Source organism: Camarhynchus parvulus, chromosome Z, assembly GCF_901933205.1.
Source record: "Camarhynchus parvulus chromosome Z, STF_HiC, whole genome shotgun sequence".
Classification (NCBI taxonomy): Eukaryota; Metazoa; Chordata; class Aves; order Passeriformes; family Thraupidae; genus Camarhynchus; species Camarhynchus parvulus.
Window position 1 is genome coordinate 53,331,896 of NC_044601.1, and position 19,658 is coordinate 53,351,553.

General features: G+C 39.3%; 1 protein-coding gene across 1 annotated transcript in view; it reads left to right on the forward strand.

The window, feature by feature from the left end:
- Positions 1-18,890, forward strand: part of LOC115915402 (chondroitin sulfate proteoglycan 4-like) — a 37,115-nt gene extending 18,225 nt beyond the window's left edge. The window contains exons 7-10 of the mRNA XM_030968785.1: positions 3,753-3,884; positions 7,979-8,151; positions 12,567-12,750; positions 13,244-18,890. Of these exons, the coding sequence (XP_030824645.1) occupies positions 3,753-3,884; positions 7,979-8,151; positions 12,567-12,750; positions 13,244-15,294 (2,540 nt within the window). The 3' untranslated portion in view covers positions 15,295-18,890. The remainder of the gene's footprint in view (positions 1-3,752; positions 3,885-7,978; positions 8,152-12,566; positions 12,751-13,243) is intronic.
- The last annotated feature ends 768 nt before the right edge of the window (positions 18,891-19,658 follow it).

The following is a 19,658-nucleotide window of genomic DNA, read 5'->3' on the forward strand; positions in this document are numbered from 1 at the left end:
TTTGCAGTAGGGGAACATTTCCATCCACCTTTCAGAGATAGGAAATCCATTTTTTTGACTAACGTGATTGAAAATTTCCTGAAGCCTTTCTATCTTGCTGCAGTGCAGAGCTGTTTATGGACCAGCAATCTCACAGATACCTGCCATAGTGCAGTGATGGATGATGGAGTTATGTTCATCTCTGTGATGTCAGTGTCCCTTTCACGTTCTGAAAGAATTAAGCTTTAAACATTGACTCTTTCTCCTATTGTCCAGAGCTAGAGATTGGGGATTTTTTTTCATTGGGAGAATGTGTGGGGAATAAAAGAAGTCGGGGCAGCTTCATGCATCCTTGAGTGGCAGTAATGGGAAGCCACAGGAAAGAACTTCCCAGTGGGATTCCAGCCAGAAGAGGTAGGGCTTTCACAGGGTGATAGCTATCTGTTTCTTGCTCCAGCAGCAAGTATTACTACTTCCCTCAGTTGAAAGAAGAAAGGAGTTGCTACAGAAGGAATAAATCATTGTTTTGGGGTGGAGATAGAAGAGATAAACTGCTCTCCTGCCAGCCCTGAGGCAGGCTGGAGTTCCAGTGCTCCCTTGGGTGCAGAAGTCACTCCAGATTTGTGCTATGTCTTCATGAGGCTGAAGTACTGTGCCTTATGATGCACTGTCTTGCAAGGTGCATATGTGTTGCTGAAATTGGTTTACAATCAGCTGCTGGTGAGCTTTAGGTATCCTGCTCAAATAATTTGGTCAGGAAATAAAAGGTCAAGAGCATGATAAAAGTGAGCCAAACTATTTAAATTGTTCCAAGGAAGACTTTGGAGACTTTGACATGTAAGAAGCCCTATGATGGTAGGACAGTGGTAAGTGTGGGGAAATTAATCTGCACTGTATTCCAGAAAGGGCAGATGCACATATGTAGTCCTAGAGAGTAAATCTTGATTAATAAAAGTGAAAAGAACAGAAAATTTCATTTTCCAGTGAGTGGGAGTGTAGAGTAAATTTGTAACATAAAATTACCCGAGTTGTGTGTCAGGTCTTGCAGCTGCTCTGGCTCTGCTGTCTGCTCAACCTTATGGTCTCCAGTGCTTCACAAAGTACTCTGGTCATTTCGCTTCTTTGCATTTCTTGGGCAGTGATTTTCCTCCCTCCTTCATCTTGACTTGTTGCTGGAAATGTAGTTGTTACTAACATCTTATTGCCTCCAGCCTTACCTGGGGCCTTTCCTTATACCTGGGGCCTTTCCTTATGTTGTTGCTGTCATTCAGCTTTTTATCCTTTTTCTCTGTGTTTCCTCTGTTCCTTGTCATCAGTCCTACAGTGTGTGCTGGCTACTTTGTCTCCTCTTGGAAGTACCCCCATCTACTCCTTCTACTCACTTGAACCCCTTTCCAAAAGCACAGGTTCTTCTTGTCTGAGGCAGCTCTTCCATCCTCTGGCTACTCCTCATGGCACTATACATTTTTTACACCTGTACGTGGCAATGACTCTTCATTCTCAGTGTGTTTTTTACTGCCAACGAAAGTGTTATTATACTTTGCTTTTATGCCTCTAAATTAGACCTCAGAATTTTCCCTTCCCATTGCTCAGCCTTATGAGTTACATTATGCTGCTTATTCTGTGGTGTGAGTTGCAAATCTTCCTCTTTGTTCGCTTGTTTTCCCTTGCATTTTTATTTATTTCCTCCATAATCCCTGATTATTCTATCACCAGTGTAAATGCAAAACTAGAACACACTTTTCCTTTTTTGTACCCCTCTTTCAGAGTAAGAATTCCTTCTTTTTTTTCACTCTTGTTTCTCTCTAGAGTTCTCCCCTCTCACTTTTGCAATATGGGCCCTGCCCTTAAACCCTCACAGTGTTTTTCTTAGGGACAGTAATAAATGGAACTCCTGTTGCTGATGAAGTCTTTGTGCTTCTCAGTGCAGCTTTTACAAACCCTCTTTCTGGTGTCCTTTTAATCATCTCTGATCAGACACATTTTAAAAAATTAATTGTGATAAAATGATAAATGCTCCACCCAACCAGAACTTCAAGATGCAGTTCTGTTCCTGACTGCTGATGACAAAATGTCAATGTCAATCAAGCAGTTGACCTGCCTTAGCCAAAAAAGCGAGGCTGCATAAGCAGGTTCATTTGGGGGTTTTTTTCACCTTAGTACAAATAGTAGACTCCCAGATGCTTTTTTGAATAAGCAACTGGTTCTTTTTTGTAGAATATGCCATAAAGTAAAAACTTTTAAAATAAAAGCAATATGGTCAGGTCTACCAGAGCTTCTGCAGCTGCCAGGCTAATATAAGAGCATTTCCTAGGCATATTTTTAACTGTAATCTCAGAACACACATTTGATTCTTCTGATATGTTAATTTATATTTAGGCAAAGTATGATGATCTTTACATGAAAGTATGTGGTACTCTATGGCTTTTAGTATCTATATTCTTGTAGCAATATCTTGGGGCTAAATTGGGGAAAGCAAATACAAGAGCATGGTAATTCTTTGCAGCAGTTAATGTTTCACTTTTCTTTTTTTGTCTTTTTACCTAATTGAACAACATGGAGAACCTCTGCTTAAAAGCAGCCTGTCAGTTCTGAGATATGTATTTTTACAGGAATCCGCTCAGACTCCTGGAGGTATTTTGCTATTGTTTGTGCCAAAGTACATACAGGTCCTAAGATTAAAGGGAAAAATGTGCATTTATTATGAGTACACATAACCTCTGAAATAGTTTAAGCTGTGACAACATACCTTCAGCAAAGCTGAAGTGCAGTGAAGAGGCTAAGGAAACAACCGAAGAGTTTATTCAGACCTTTAAATATATAACAAAATGAAAGAACATTCGAGTTGCCTTTCTCCCCAAATTCCTTCTTTGCCAAAATGTGGCTGCCTAAGTGCTTTGGACCCTCCTAAGACATAAATGGAATTGAAAATTTTGGGAGTAATTTTCTCCTCAAGTTTAACTAGATTTCAGCTCCACCGTGTCAGTGAAGAAAAAGAAGGGGGCACTTGCTGATTTACATCTAAGCAGTGTCTGGCTTTCACTGAAAACAACTGCCAGTAGTTCTTCCTGGGGAATGTGTTAATTGCATTATCAATTTATTTAATTCTAATTAAGATACAAGGGCTCTGATAAAAAGTTGCTTTTGGGGTGATCTTGGATACATTGCTAAGGAAACTCTCCTGTCTGCTCATCCGGGAGTCCCTTTGGCAGTCACACTGACACCACCCAAGACTTTAATTGTTGAGATGGAACCCCTTTCTCATCTGGTGGCTCCAGTGAACCTTGCTTGACTCTCTACATACGCAACACTCACACAGTCAAACAAGGTTTCCTCACTGACTTCACTTCAGGTTTCCCTTAGCAGAATCTCAGGTGCCTGTATCCTTAATTTAATTATTGTGCAACTACAGAATAACGGCTCTGGCTGGCAGCCCCTGACAGGGGACCCTGACCAAAAGACTTTGCAGTCTAAACCACGAAAGTCTAAAGTCCTCAGCTCCTGCCATGTCTCTGAGTGTTGGTCCCCTGGCAGCAGGTCCCAGTGCCCTTTGTTAAGCAAAGGCTCAGCAGTTCAGGGCTGCTTGCCTCAGTCTCCTGCCACCCAGAGCTCAACCTACACAGCTCTACTGCAGCTGCACCCAGAGCTACCTGCCCTGAATGTGTTCCTCAACAATATTTCACTGTAGCCAAGAGTGAAAGATGTCCAGTGTATTTTTGTTTTTTGTGTGACACAGTAATATAAGAATAAATTTATGGTTTTGATTTCCACAGGAGCAGTGTCTGGAGGCTTCAACTTTCAGGTGACAGATGGTTTGAACTTTGCACCCCGACAGATTTTTAGCATCAGAGCTCAGATGCTGGTCATTAGCCTTGAAGTGAACAAAGGGCTCGGAGTCTTTCCAGGTAGGTTTTTTGAGATGATCATGATTTTGTCCACTTGAAAATATTGCCTGATAGAGAGTTATTTGTCAGATAATTAACTGGCTAAACTATGGAAAACTGTAGCTTGGAATATTTATGTGTGTTTTTTAAAAAAGGGTTAATATTTTCTCAAACAGCATACTGCTTTTTTGCTTTGCAGTCTTTAACCTTTTGATACGTACATGCTTGGAGTCATGGAAACTGGCAGTGAAATGTTCAACTACAATGTGATAATAGCACTGTCTGCCTAAGCTCTGGAGATTTCCTATTTAGGTTTGTTTAAAATCTCTGTGGTCCATTCAGATACTTAGAGATTTAGGAGACTGTGATAGTGCCTTGTAAAAGCAAAAGAGGAATGAAGATTGTGGCCATGAGATTTTGAATACCACGTGTAAATTTTCCAGATTGCTAGTTCACTTTTCTTTTGTTTAAAATGAATTATAGACAGCAGCACAGACTCACTGAGGAATCAGAAGGCTGGAAAACTTTGATTCATATTTGTGCATTTGTAGCTAGTTGGTTCAGCAGCTGAGTATTTTTAAATGAAATAATACCATTGAAGGAGTTGATGTGCTAAGAGGTCTCATCAGAGCTATTTATTCCTTTGCACTGGCAAGAGTAATCCCTCATTGAGTTAGGAATCTAACATTTATTGCAGGATTAAAGGAGAAATAAAGATTAGTTTTCTCTCAGTAATATCTTGCATCACACTTTTGTTTGTGATACCTTCTTTTTTTGTTTCTCTGAATGTGATCTGTAGAATCAGAGAGATACTAAGAATTGGCAGAGTTCTAGAGGTTGTAATCTGTACCTTGATTTATTAATTGGATATGGAAGAGGAGCACTTTATCTTCTTACACTTCCTGAATATAAGTTGCATAAACAAAGGTTTGCAGCAAAAGCCGCTTAAACAAAAAATGAGATTGTAGCAGCATGATCTTCTAATTCAGTCAATATAAATGGGATTCACATAAATCCACTTACAAAGGTTATTAACCTGCAATTTTGGTGTGTAAGGTTGCCTTGGGCACAGGGATTTACTGGAATTCTATCTTAAGCCAATGATAATTGTAAGAAAAGTATGCCTAATACTTCCATAGAAGGCAAAGTCTCTAGGCTGTCAATCAGTTCTTCCGTTTACAAAATACAGTATTTCTTTCAGCACTGCAATCTGTATTCATCCAAGATTGCAGTTTTTTCCTTGAATCCTCACTTACTTTGGGTTAGCAAAATCCTTTTAGATGTTATAAAGTGTTACTAGCTTTTTCACATGTTCTCTTTATGGTATTTTTTAGAGACATTCTGGAGCTGTATGGCTTTCAGCTGTACTTTGCCATCATGAAATGGCTATTACAACAACTAGGGTGCCAAATGGTTACTATATATAAAAACAACAGCCAGTGTCCTGTTAAATTTTATAGCCCTACTAAAAAGGGATAATTTTGAACCAGCTTGAGAAATCTTCTCTCTGGGGTAGTAAAAATTGAATTTATGGTGAAGAATTTACCATGTCTTTGACTGGGTGTAAACTATTCTCTAAAGCATATTGTTCTGCAATTTTATAAGAGCATGAACTGCGTTTTTTTTTTGTTGGGTATACCAGATCTGTTTATATAATTCATAGATTTTTTCTGTTTTAATAGAAGCTTGTTTTATTCAGTATACTCAGAAAATTGACTGCTAGATATATTAGCTTTTTCTCCTGTATGGTAGATATATGCGATGGAAGGATTTGCTTCTTCAGGAAGGCAATTGCTCAAAAAAGAAATGAGCTGAGTTTCTCTGAGGAGAGTTAAGCCTGACTTTTGGTTAACTGGAAGCAGAGCTGTCTAATCAGTCTGTAGATGAGATGATTTATAACTCTTCAGCAGTGGTAGGGAGAATGCTCATGGCTAATCATTTTCCAAATCTTAAATGTAGGCAGTAAAAATGTGTAACAAAATGATGAGGCACCACTATTATGCTGTTGCACTCTACTTGAATTGATTAGCTTGGCCCAACTCAGTGTCACCTGTTCTTGTTGTGTGTCTTCCTCCTCTATCTGTTCTGTCCCCTGTGTTTGGGTGGCGTTTTTGTGATCTCTCCTTCTGTGATTGGGAACACACAGGCAGTGTTCTCACTTCATTTCCTTTCACCCAGTCTGCTGGCTGGCAAATAACCTTCCTCTCCCTGTTGAGGTGTCAGACCTGAGAACTACTGTGAATGCCAGGGAAGTTCTCAACGTGCAGGTGAGAAGTGGATGAAGGAGAAGGTTAAGTTTGGGGAGGATGCTAATTTACTAAAGAGCATGATAGACTGTGCTGTCTGTGTCTCTAGACTGTATTTCAGCCTGTGGAGTTCAGTGAGTGAGGTCAGGTCTGCTAGGAATTGAGGGAGTTTTGTGACAGATTCCCTTGCTCCCCATGGCCATGCTCTGTGATGGCAGTGGTGTGGTACCCTGGTATGGTCAAGAAAAGTTGGAGCAGTAACTTCCATCATTACAGCGTGACCATGTTTTAGAGTTACTCTGTCCTAGTCTGTTAAGGCAATAAGGCCTGATTTGCATAACTAGCAGGTTATGCAAATAACTGCATTTGCAGCTTTATGTGGTCTGATTAACTGTTGTGCTAAGTTGTACATTCTTGACCACATCTGCTGTATGCACAAGGTCATGGTTCCCTCCCTTCCTGTCACAGAAAAAAAAGGTAAAGAAGGGAGAGGTAGAGGAGGGGGACTTCTTGAATTAAATATTGTCTGGGAAAATTTTTCTCAACCTGAGAGATTCCTTCACTTTTCAAAACAGTGTGCACACAGAAAGACATGGGAAGGTAAAAATGGGAAAACAGGAAGAGACAGAAGATCTTATAACAGTTCTGTTTCAAAGCAGTTGTTATTTGAACCAGAGCACAAGCAGATGTGAACAAGCAGGCTCCTGGTATTAATAATGGCTTTCAAAGCATCCCTATTCTTCACTGTCCTTACAATGTTTTTTTCTTCTGAATATTATGGCATATATTTGTATATAATACATGTGTTATTTTGTATTGTTCTTGTATGAGATAGATTGAGAATTAAAACTTCAAGTATATTTAATACCATATAGTCTTTGAAATTATGTATTGAAGCCTATAAAGCTTGTTGCTCAAGGAGAAGATAAAATCTGAAACTGGAGGCAGAAGTGGGGATACAGGGGGAATAGGATGATGGGACTCTTGCTCCTCTAAAATGATCATTGAGCATAAATTTTAGTTTGCCGATTGTGTACCTTGAAACTGTATTAAAAAGAAGCCAGATTATTTTTTTCTTTAAGGAAATTACTAGCTGGGAAATTATTGCCCCAGCTGTGTCAAAAATTGTCTGTCTTGCTTTGACTAATTCCAGAAAGCTCTTTATAATCTTTAAGACAGAAGGTAGTAACCTTAGTAAGGTTAGCGTCGTGCTATGTTAAATTAAAAGAATTTTGTTACCTCTCAGTCTCTGTCTATCTTAATAAATAATACAGTATTTCAGTTCAGGCTGTTACTTCTGTTACTTGGTGTTCTTCCTAGTTTGTTTAATTCAGTACTTATGTTTTAATTTTATTAATGAAAATCCTATTTCACATTGATAAAGCGTACTTTTGTTAGTAATTGATTTTGGTTTATATGTTCACTAGAAACTTTGCTGTTTTGAGTCTTCTCCGAGTCAAATCACCTATGTCTTCTGTGGCAACTGGGAATACCAAAAACATTGGAGTTTGAATTTGTTCTAGACATGTGATGTACAAACAGAACTTCTTATACATGCTCTATTCTATACTTCAGGTAGTTTTTGCAGAAGCCAGTATTTAGCAATTCCATGTGCTGAAGAGAACTGCATTTTTTGCATTTTTAAAATGTGGGTACTTCCTATTAATAGGCTTTTTAATTGAAAAAAAAGCTGTTGAAGAGTTGTAACCAGAAGGTAACTAGAAAAAGAGTAACCCTGCTGATCTTATAAAATGTTATTAAAATGCTAAGTAGAATACCTGGGTGAGAGTGTGAGTTGTGCATGCAAAACTTAGACTTTTGGAAAAAAAATCTGTTGTAAATCTTCTTCCTATACTTCACGTTTTTTAGGTTCCAGGAAACCTATTTCACAACATGATCTGAAAGCTATAACCAATGATGTGACCAGTGCAGGAAACAGAACTATAACTTTTGTGATTGTAACTTCCCCGAAACTTGGAAGGCTGATGAGAGTAGATTCTGATGATACCACTCAGGAAATCTTCAGTTTTACGCAGTCTATGGTAAGCATTTACTTTACAACAACTAGTTGAGGAGTGGATTGTTACTTCAGAGAGCATCTCAGTTGCTCATGCTCTGTGTGATCCATTTATATCTGTTAAGTAACCAGGCATATATGACCCATCCGTGCAATCACCAAGATTTGCTATGTCATTAAATATCTGGGATCTAGTAATGAACACAAGAGGAACCTTTGTTCCCTTCTGCTTGGATACTAACAGGGTCTTGGCAATTCCCACTGTTTTGCTTGTAAGACTATTTGTCAAGAAGAGCTGTTCTGATGCCATTAACCAGCAGTCAGAGGTTAGAAGCTTTTAGTTTTTGGCAGAAGGAGCAGCCTTTTTCTCTATGAAAAGTCCAAGTATCAGATCTGTTTCAGCTGTACAAAGTCTTCATGGCTGTCCCCAAGATGACTTCTATTGACTGGATTGGCTGTGGTACTAAATGTGTGAAGTATCTTAACTCTTACTGAATGACTAAAACGTGGCAGCTTATGTAACTTGGTGGAAAAATTCTTCTGCAAAAGGAATTACTTGTCTGTGTGCAGAATTCGAATGTAACTATCTTTAGCATGCATTATGCGATTCTCAGAAAATTAAAGGGAGTGAGATAAAAGAGGGTCGATCTTCTGACTTTGCTCATGGGAAAACGTTTTTTTTTCAGATTTTAAATGCTATTTGATTGAGTATATGAAGGAATAAGAAAATCTATTGGCCAGAATTTGAACTTGGGCAGTAAAACCTGTAAAAAAGGACAACATTTTTATTTGTTGTCATCAGGCTTTAAAACAACCTGATCAAGGATGGTTGTAGAATGGGTCTCCACCTGGACTTTATAAATCAAGATGAACACAGAATGGTTTTCATGAAAAACATGTTGTAATCCCATTATGTCATTGTTCTTGTTTCAAAAGTTGCTGTGTTTTGTCTTGTTTTATGAAAGCAATGAACTGTATAATGACACTTTACCCTTATGATTCCAAAATATGTGATTTTTTTTGAGTATTAGAAGAAACAATTAAGCATGTTAGACAGAAAATATTTCAGCTAAGGTTTTGAAGTGTCACTCCTTTTGCCTTTGGATGTGACCATTATGTGTGTTTATCGGGCAGTGCCATGTCAGAGCATGTGACTTTTTCTCTGTAGCTTTAGTTTTTAGTTATGTATAGCTAACTTTCCTTTTAACTTTGTAAACTGTGAAAGGTTTTGGACTAAAATAGTATGTATGCTTTTCTTGTCTGTTGGAGATATTTCTATTGGCCATTTTAATTTCAAAAAAGTAGAGCTAAATGACTTCTTGCAGGTGGAATTCAAGTATCCAAACAAGATTACTGTTTATTCTGGTAGAGGGTGAGATGTAAGAGAGAAAAGGGATCCTAAATAAACTTTCAGTTCAGTGTGTTGTAATCACAGGGAGTTAAATATGAGTGAAGAAAATCGCATTTATGTTACAAACATTGTACATTGTCCATGTCATGGAGACTAAAGCATTTAGTTTGTGTTTGGTAATAAGCTTGAAAAACTAAATGGAATTGAAAAACATTTTGTATTAGTGTAGGTCTGTGGGTATTCATTGACTTAATTCTGTGTTGAGGAACTTGAAATTTCACTTTGGAAAAGTAGTTACTCCTTTTGCTGGGGTGCTGATCTCTTCTGTATTTGCTGTGGTTTATCGCTTTGTTGCCAAAGGGGAAAAAAACAGCAAAAAGAAACAGAAATTAGTATTGCGTTCCAAGAGATTTTTCTTGAACAGATGTTGTTGAGCTAATATAAGAAAATTATTTGCACATTAAACACTCTTGAGTGACTCAGGAGTTTTTCAACATAATGTTTGATTTTTGTTTTTCTCTGCAGTACTTTCTGTAATATCTTAGAAGTATTTTCATCTCACAGCAAGGCACAGCTTCTTCATTATGTAGAGTCATTGCAGAGGTAAACACAGAAATCCTCACCAATTGCATTCAGTTCTTAGATAGACATTAGAATGGATTTGAAGTCAAATAACCCCGAAACAATTAAGATGGAAACAATTACCAACCAATTAAGATGGATAATAAACACTGCTGAATTTAGAGGATTTGTATTGTGCCTGTATTTGTTACAAAAATTTGCTGTCCTCAGCTTGAAGTCCTAAAGAGGTTTTGGAAAGTTACCCTGAGCTAACATACCCTTTTGCTATTATTTTTTTTTGTTTGTCCTATAATAGCCATTAAGAATTAAATCAGTATAGGGAAAGCAGAAACCTGGAGATGTGCATAAAGGATTTTATCACATCAGTCTAAATTTTTTAGAGAAAAATTGAGATGGTTTTGAGACTGCTGAGAAAACTGACCTTGAAAGCCCAGTTTGCCTAGTGATCTCAGTGGAGGCTGTCGCTGTAATTTCAGGATTCAATCTCTCTGTATTTACACCTCAGGTTCTATACTTTCAAACTTCATCTGTGATAAAACCAGGTAGGGAGGTTTTGGTTTCTTTTTTTCGCATCTTTCAAGCATATATGATAGAAATGTGTACTGTGAGTCCCTTCAAGGTGTTTGCAGAGTGTGAGGAGTGTGTTAAAATAGTAAATTTAAAACCAGCACCATCTCAGACAGGAATCTCTCAGGCAGTTACAAACTAACATGTGCAGGTCTGGTCAGTGGTTGCCTGGGAACTTGCCAAGGATTTAATGGGTGTAGCTGTCATCTCTCCAGGGCCGTGAATGAATTATCAAGCAGACCAGATGCTGAATCTACTGAATAAGATTCAGTAAGTAGTCTAGTCTTGCTATCATTAGGAATTCTATTTACAGTTCCAGTGTTTTACAGTGTTGATCATAAAATTCAGGTATAGTTCCAGCTGGTGAGAAATAATCTGAAAATACTGCCTTTTGCTTTGGGGTCTAAAGAGATAAATGGTTTTATGTTACATGTGCATTTGATTCTCTGGAGATGTACTGCAGTATCTTGCAATACTTTGAAGCTTGATTACTTACAGTGGATTGATTATATTCCTTGAGTGTGATGATCTGCAAGGTCAGTGCTGGCAGAGAGAGCACAAACCAGATTCCTTCTCATCTTTTATGAATCCCTGTCTTGCTGTGATGTAGAAATGTTCCACTCTGTTGTTCCATCAACTTTTTGCTTGTAAGTGAGAGTAAATATCAGTGGTCATTACACTTCCTTCAGGTTTTCTTAGTCTCTTACCAAGTGTCTTTTGCCATTTGAAGGAAATAACTGCATCAAAGTCCTTCTTCAGCCTTTCATATGCTTTTTTCAGGACAAATAATCCAGCCGTAGTAGTGTCCTTGCAAAGAAAACCCAAGACATTGATACTTTGATTTACTAAAAATACAGTCCATCTGAGCACATGATCACCATTACTAGTTTGAGGCAGTTTCTCAGTGTTATGTATCTCTTTAAGGCTTTTACTAAGCATTCATGCTCAGTAACATTTCACTTATTTTCATGTGTTTATCTGGCAACACAGAGTCCACCTTAAGAGAAATGCAGGATAATCTCAGTGTATATACAAGCTGGAGTGATGAGGCCAGTGGTGTGAGGTTCAACAAGGCCCAGTGCCAGGTCCTGCCCTTGGGTCACAACAGCCCCAGGCAGTGCCACAGGCTGGGGCAGAGTGGCTGGAAAGGACCTGGGGGTGCTGGTGACAGCAGCTGAACATGAGCCAGGCTGTGCCCAGGTGGCCAAGAGGGCCAATGGCATCCTGGCCTGGATCAGCAATGGTGTGGCCAGCAGGGCCAGGGCAGGGATTGTCCCCCTGTGCTGGGCACTGCTAAGGCCACACCTCCAGTGCTGTGTCCAGCTCTGGGCCCTCACTGCAGGAAAGGCACTGAGGGGCTGCAGAGAGTCCAGAGAAGTGCAATGGAGCTGGGGCAGGGAGCACAAGTGTTGTGAGGAGCAGCTGGGGGAGCTGGGGGTGTTTATCCTGGAGAAAAGAAGGCTCAGGGGTGACCTTATCACTCTCTACCACTGCCTGAAAGGAGGCTGTGGCCAGGTGGGTTGGCCTCTATCTGCCCAAGTAACAAGTAGTAGCATGAGAGGACATGGCCACAGTCTGTGCCAGTGGACGTTTAAATGGAATAGCAAGACACCTTTCTTCATGTGAAACACAGCTGAGTATTGAACCAGACTGCCTAGAAAAGTGGTTGAATCACCACCTGGATATTTTAAAAGACGTGTAGATGTGGCACCTGGGACATGATTTAGTGGTGGACTTTGCAGTTCTGGATTAACAGCTGGATTTGATCTTACAACTCTTTTGCAACCTAAACAATTCTATGATTCTTTGTACTCTGTGCATGGAGTAAGGTACGAAGGTCTCTTTGAACAGTGTTCTCAAGATAGTTTTTCTGTCCTTAACACTCCTCTGCTTATAATCACCTTGCTCTTACACATATGTTTACTTTTTACCTGGAACAGGTTGATGAAGGTGTGATCATGTATGAACACTTACATGCTGAGTCAGCTGACTGGAGTGCAGAAGATTTCTTTACATTTACTGTATCCTCTCCACCATCAGCTCTGGATATCCAGATGTTCCACATTGTCATTTCATATGAAATTGACAGGCATGATCAGAATAGTCATCTTCTAGCAAATACAGGTAAAAATGCTTCACTGTTTTGGCTCAGAATTGTTTTGGATCTGTCAGAGGTCCATTGGAGAAAAAACAAAAATTTCTTTCCCTTCAGTAGGCAGCGACCAGAATACTTCTGAGACAGAGAGTACTGTAGGGTAGTAGCTTGGGAAGCTGTGTTCACTGGACCCTTAGAAATGAGATGGCTACATAGGTTTGATGCTTCCTACTGCTGTAGAAGATATTTTGTTTTCTATAATTGTAGGTGAAAAACACTATCAGAAGCTTTGAGATACTCGTCTTTCTTTAATCTTAGCGTATGCATCAGTCAAAAATCTTGTCTTTCATATCTGATTGTATTTTAGAAGTAGTGATAATATATTTTTAGCCATGACATGGAAATCAAGGATACCACAAAGGATAAAAATTTTTGAGCTTCATCAGTGTTTGATGTGTAGTTTCTGAAATAGTGCAACTATAAATTGTTCCGTTTCTAAGATTATCTTTTCATTTCTGCCAGGTGCCGTAGTCCAGGAAGGAGGTAGAGTATTAATCAACAAAACAAATCTAGATGCTTCAAACCTATTGATTAAGCTACCTGATGTACAGCGCTCTGCATATGAAGTCTGGTATCAGGTTGTGTCTTTACCCCAACATGGCATGATGGTTGTTGGAGAACGAAACGTTACCAAAGAAAAGCCTAACTTCTCCCAGTATGTACTGGACAAATTTGGAATTATGTACATACATGATAATTCTGAATCTCTATATGACAATTTCACTTTTGCTGTTTGGTTGAACCTGAAGAGCAAGCCTCCTACAAAGCCCCATAGTGAAGTTTTAGAGGAGATGTTTAATATCACTGTTTTCCCAGTGAATGACCAGTCTCCAGAACTGAAGACTAAAAGACTGCACTTGAAAGTCCTGCAGGGAGATATGTCAATGCTGGGGGCAGAGAATCTGAAAGTTGAAGACTTAGATAATGCTCCAGCTGAGCTGAAATACACCATTGTTAGCAACCCCAATAATGGTTACTTAGCAATGAAAAGCAATCTCAATGTCTCTATAAAAGATTTCACACAAGCTGATGTTGACAGTGGTAAAGTGTGGTTTGTACAGGATGGAAGTTCATCTTCTGGGGTGTTTTATTTCAGTGTGACTGATGGTAAACATCGCCCTTTATACAAACTGTTCAATCTTGAAGTCGTACCAATTGCTCTTGTCCTCGTCAACCTTACCAATGTTGTGCTGCCACAGGGCCAGACATCTGTCACTATTACTGACGTTCAGCTTTCAGCCGTCACAAATGGAAAAAGCACTACTATTATGTATGAAATAACTCAGCCACTCAAGTATGGGCACCTCATGATTGGAAATGAGCAGGTTACTAAATTTGAGCAGGCAGATTTGTACTCGGGAAGGCTCTCTTACCACCTGACAAATCTTACTGCTTCCAGTGATGTACTGGAGTTTATGCTTTTTACTGCAGAAGGCAATCTAACAGGACAAGTGCTGAACATCACAGTGAAGCCTTTAGTACAAATTGTATCTGACCTGCAGATTTCAAATCAAGCAGCTTATAAATTTGGAAGCAGTGACCTGGATGCTTCTGAGCTAGCCAATTTGACAAACAGCAATCCTAGATTTGAAGTGATAGTGCCCCCCTTGCACGGGAGGATTGTTAAGAAAAGGTTTGTGAATGATGCAGTATTTGAAGATATTCAGATGTTCACCCAGGCTGACATTGATAGTGGTGTTTTGCTTCTAGATATAGACACAAATATGACGGGCATTGATCTGTTGAATGACTCATTTACATTTATACTCAAGGCAGATGCTGTGCAGCCTGCTGTTGGCTGTTTTCAGTATTCCATTGTGCCACACAGTCCTCCACTTGTGCAGGGTTTTACAACAGAAGTGCTTTTTGCAACCAGCATGACCACTTTCAAGGCTCACTCTGCCTCAAAGGATGAGGCACTAGTCTCCTCACAGAACGAAGGGCCTGCAATAGCACCACAGAAGACTGAGCCAACCATGTGGCCAGGGCAGAATCACTGGGGAAACCTACATGAGGAAAGTCCCTTGCTAAATCAGGCCGTGGGAACAAGTGCATCCATGGAGTTGAAGATTACAAACCAGGTTAATGCCAGGAGTCCCAGAGAGCAGGCAGGTGAAAGCAGCCCTTGGTACATTATTATTCCCCTGGTCCTAGTGTCTGTGCTACTCATTATTGCTGTTACTTGTGTGTGCATTTCGTTAATGTGTCAGAAGAAAGAGAAGACAAAACCTTTAGTCAAAAGTCAAACAAATGCAATCCTCAGTAGTGCAGATCGATGTCTGGAACGGAGTTTGACTGTGCCCTCTGTCACAGTGACTCCTCTCCTGAAGGGGGCTGAGAGGACTACAGCCTCTACATTTGTGGCAGTAAAACATGAGCAGCTGCTTCCTACAGTGGCTTCTCCAACTTCAGAAAGGTATCTGAAAAACAGTTTTTTAAATCTTGATCCTGAAATGATCCAGTATTGTCGAAAAACAAACCCAACTTTGAAGCACAATCAGTACTGGGTATAATTACACCAGTTTTGGTCATGCTAATTGATGTCATATGGAAAAGTGAATATATGTTGTTGACATATAATTTGTTCTTTATTACACTCATTTATTATAGGTCAAGTGATACACTGTGTGTTAGATGAAATCTAAATACCTGTGAACCTGTGAAATAATAATAACAGAAATCCTACTGATTACAGTGGCCATGACAGAAGATTTGCAGTTGGTATGTCAGCAAAATTCTCCTTAATTCAGTGGGAAATTTGGCCTTATGGATTTTGAGTGCACCCCATGTATGCAGTATTTTTTATTTATCATGAAAGGTAAAATAGAATATTCTGTCATGGATTATATATTTTTATGGAATTGTTGGGGGGTTTTTAAACTGATTTTGCTGAAAAGGTCTTTTATTCCTTCTGAATCACTACTTCTCTTTGTAGAACTTCAGATTGTTTCAATAAGTATTTTTCCATGATGCTAATTTCAATAATGTAATTTTAACCTGAAGGCTGTTCAGAGGCCAGTAGTAAAGAAACAAAACTGCATATTTTGACAGGTCACAAAACTTGATATCCAGAATTCAATTCAGCAACAACAGTATAGCAGTGAATAAGGATTCTGGTGGAATACTGTGAGATGTTGTTGTTCTTTGTTTTGGTTTATTTTTTCCTGATTTTATACTGAACTCTAGCCTTTAGTGTCTGAAAACTGCTAAAATATATCCTTTAACTGTACTCTGCATGGCAAAAACTGAGTATCTGTCAGTCAGCCTGTCTGCTTAATTACCTTTAGGCTTAGATTATGTCTGGATGTGCATAAAAATTCCTGCTCCTGAGAAAGGGGTAAATTCTGCTTCTAGTGAAGCAAACACAACTTTCTCTGCAATCTATGTACTCAAGCAGATGGCAGTAGAATCTGGGCTGGGCTGCATACTGTCATGGAAGCTACTGACAGAAGCAATCCTGCAAGGTAATATGTATCCTCTTTGGAAGTTTCACAGTTTACCCCTCATCTTCCAGAACACTGAACAAATATGCCTTATGCACTGCTACCAAGTACTATGTACTCCAACTTTGCTCTGGTGATAAAGTGTGTAATAATTTCTGTGCAAAGGGAATATTTCACTCTTTTTGAAAATCCAAGCTCAGTAGTGATGTGCAGTCTCCAGTTAAGGCCCAATTTTATTTCCACTGAGAACAAATAATATAATTCCTGTTGACTACAAAGAATGAACTGACTTCAAGGAAATAGCACTGTGATAATAACCAGTCTCTTATTAACAACCTCTTATGAACTTCTCATCTATTTTTAGCTTTTAAATTGCTACGGGTTCCATCCAGCCTCTTTGTAAAAACTCTGTTCTCAGCAGTCTCAGCACTGCACCCACTCAGTAAACTCTGGACTATCATTTTTATTTAGGTCTAATTTTATTTAGGTACTGTGATTTTCACTTCTATGGAGTGGATTTGCTGACCTCAAGATCCTTGGTGCTATTCATCTCATACTACTTTGTTTTGGATGATTTTTAAAATTTTTGATGATTAAGTGTGTTTCTGTCATTTAGAGATTCTAGTTATGGGAAATTTTCACACACAGGGTGGGCCAGATGTAAACTGTGCTTAATGCTGTGTTCTGGGAGCTGAACACAGGAGCAATGGGGGTAATCCTCATCACTACCAACTCTGCCATGGGCAGACATGATTGTGGTGCATTTTTTAGAGGCCGTTTCAAGAAGAGTAGTCCATGTCAGTGGAAAGTATACAAGCCATGTCTTCAGCTGATCAAGTTACTAGAGTACTAGAGACTAAAGGTATGAAACCTTCACATGCTCAAACTAAATGTATTAGAGCCTTGTTACACAGTTTTTATATTTGTCATTACTCTGTCTTCCCTGATGCCGGTGTGGCATTCAAGCATGTGATCAGTGTAAAGGGCTCTGGGTGTTTGGTGTCGCAGCTGGATCTCACTGTCGATCTGTGTGGTGGACCTTTTCTGCTTTCCCAGAGGAGGTCTCTGGGACTTTCCTGAGCAGCTGTCAGCCAGAGGTGGTGTTGCCAGCCACCACAGGGACACCCCTGCAGCCTCTGTGGAGGTACAGCTGTATGTCTTTTGCCATTTGCTGGGACCCCTTCTACCAACACTGAGCAGACACCAGCTTTCTCCAGATCCCAGCTGCCAGGTGCAGCCTGCCTCCAATGCCTTCTAGACAGTAGCAGCAACCTGACACACTCCAGGACACACTCCAAAGAGGAGTAAAAAATTTTAATCTCAGCACTTTTGTAACACATGAAGAAGCCTGCTTCACATTTTTCTAGCTCTGGGACCTTCCTGTCAAGAGCAAAACACACCTCATGCTCCAAATCCTTCCAAGCAGTGCACCTACAGTTTGATACCAAAATAGTGCACTGCCGAAAACTCCTGAAGTCTGGTGACAGAATCCACACTGTCAGCTTGTGACGGGTGAACAAATATACAGAAATTGAATGTGTAATTTATGAGATTTTGATAAGTGTATCGGTGTAAAGACAGCTGTATGTTAATTTGTGGTGTTTAGTGTGTGGTGGAGATGGAACATAGGGCTGATGGAGTAAAAAATGACACTGTGACATAATAATCAAAGAAACTGCCATTCAGTTATAACTCTGCAATTCAATGGGCATTCTTGAGTTTGAGCATTTGCATGGTAGGAGAGAAAAGCACTATATAAGAACATCAAAAAAGGTGGTAGAATTTGTGCTGGCTCTTTTGACTTTAGCATAAGGGGCTGAAATCGTACTCTGTTTCCGAAATGGTTCTGGTTGACAAGAGATGTTCATTTCCAGTAGATTAGCCATTATAGGATTATATCATGTGCATTTTGCTCAATTTTTAAAGCATTGAGGGTTTTTTTCAGTTTTGCTTTTGTTTTTATAGTTAAAATCAGCCTTAACATCTAATTAATCAGGGAACTGTGCCAGCATTCAGTTTTCTTCCTCAGTTTTTGCTACTGTGAGACAACTGTGCCAAAGTGCCTGCCATATTATGGAATGTTTTGATGAAAACTTTGTATGAATGTAAGTTTATTGTTAATCAGTGATTACTTGGTTTAATGCAAAATGCAGAGACAATGTTGTAACTGATAACTACATAAGAATTTAGCTTTAAAATCCCATGCTGAATCCCTAGTGAAGAAACCCCAAAATTAAGAACTCTGGTTATGTTACACTTTCCCTCTGGACAGTGCAGAATAGTCTTTGGCAGAGGATGGTTTATCTTGTTCATACATAGATATGTAATATAGATAAATCTGCTCTGGTTTGGCTAGTCGAGGTTTGAGATGATAAAATCTAGCTGGGATGAATCTCATACTGGGTTTCCTAAATTACAGTCAATCTAAAAAATGCAAAAAAACCTACCCCATTTTGTGGTTATGGATTCTTTTGAGATTCTAAGAATGCACATGTTTTATGGTCAGAATCTGGGTTAGATATTTTGGTTGTTTTCCTTGCCCTTGGAATTGTGTGTTTTTTTAGTGGAGATGGGGTTTCTGAAGGATTCCCCTTTTTACCAAATGGAGTTATAAACTGCAACATGAAAATGCCTTGAAAACATATACTAAATCAATAAACTTTTTGTTTATAATCCATGCTTATAATTATTCTTTTTTAAAAGACCTCTGAAGTGCAGAGACAGAAGAGAATCCCATTACGAGTAACAGTGTTCTTCTGAGTTTTCTAATGTTGCATTTTTTAAATTGCACATGTGCTGGGAGTGGATGCTGTGCTGTGCCCAGTGCCACTTAATCTGTGTGGCTGGAAAAGGAGACACTTCTCACTGTGCACCTAACCTGGCCATGTCCAGCACTGGCAGGAATGTAACCTCAAAATAAATGCATTGATTTGAACTTGCTCAAACAGGACTGCACTGGGTTTATTTCAGAAAGATTTTCTGTTATTTAACTGCATCTGATTTTAAAATATCAAGTTCTTAAATACATTCATGTTAATACATTAGTGCTGTTTCTTCTTTGATTTTCATCTTGATTGAAAGTACCCCGTCACTCCAGCCTCGCTCCAAATGCACTGTTGAACTCCATTCTTTTTCTCAATCAGAACTTAGCTGGTTTGCAGTCGTTCTTGTAAACTTGGGTAAGGAACTTCCTCTTGAGACATCAGAAATGCTGGTGGCCCTGGGGAGCAGCTTCCTGTACGCCATGCATTAGTGCCCTGTGCACAGAAATCTGTCAGCAGTAATGAGTTGTCTCCCCCTCCTACACCTCAGAAAATACTGCTTTGGAAAGAAAAGAAGATAGGACAGAAATGGTCATAAACCCTTTACATTTTCCTTTTATTTACGTATGGATGAGGGCCAGGTACAACTTTTGCTGCAGTAGCCTTTGCTAC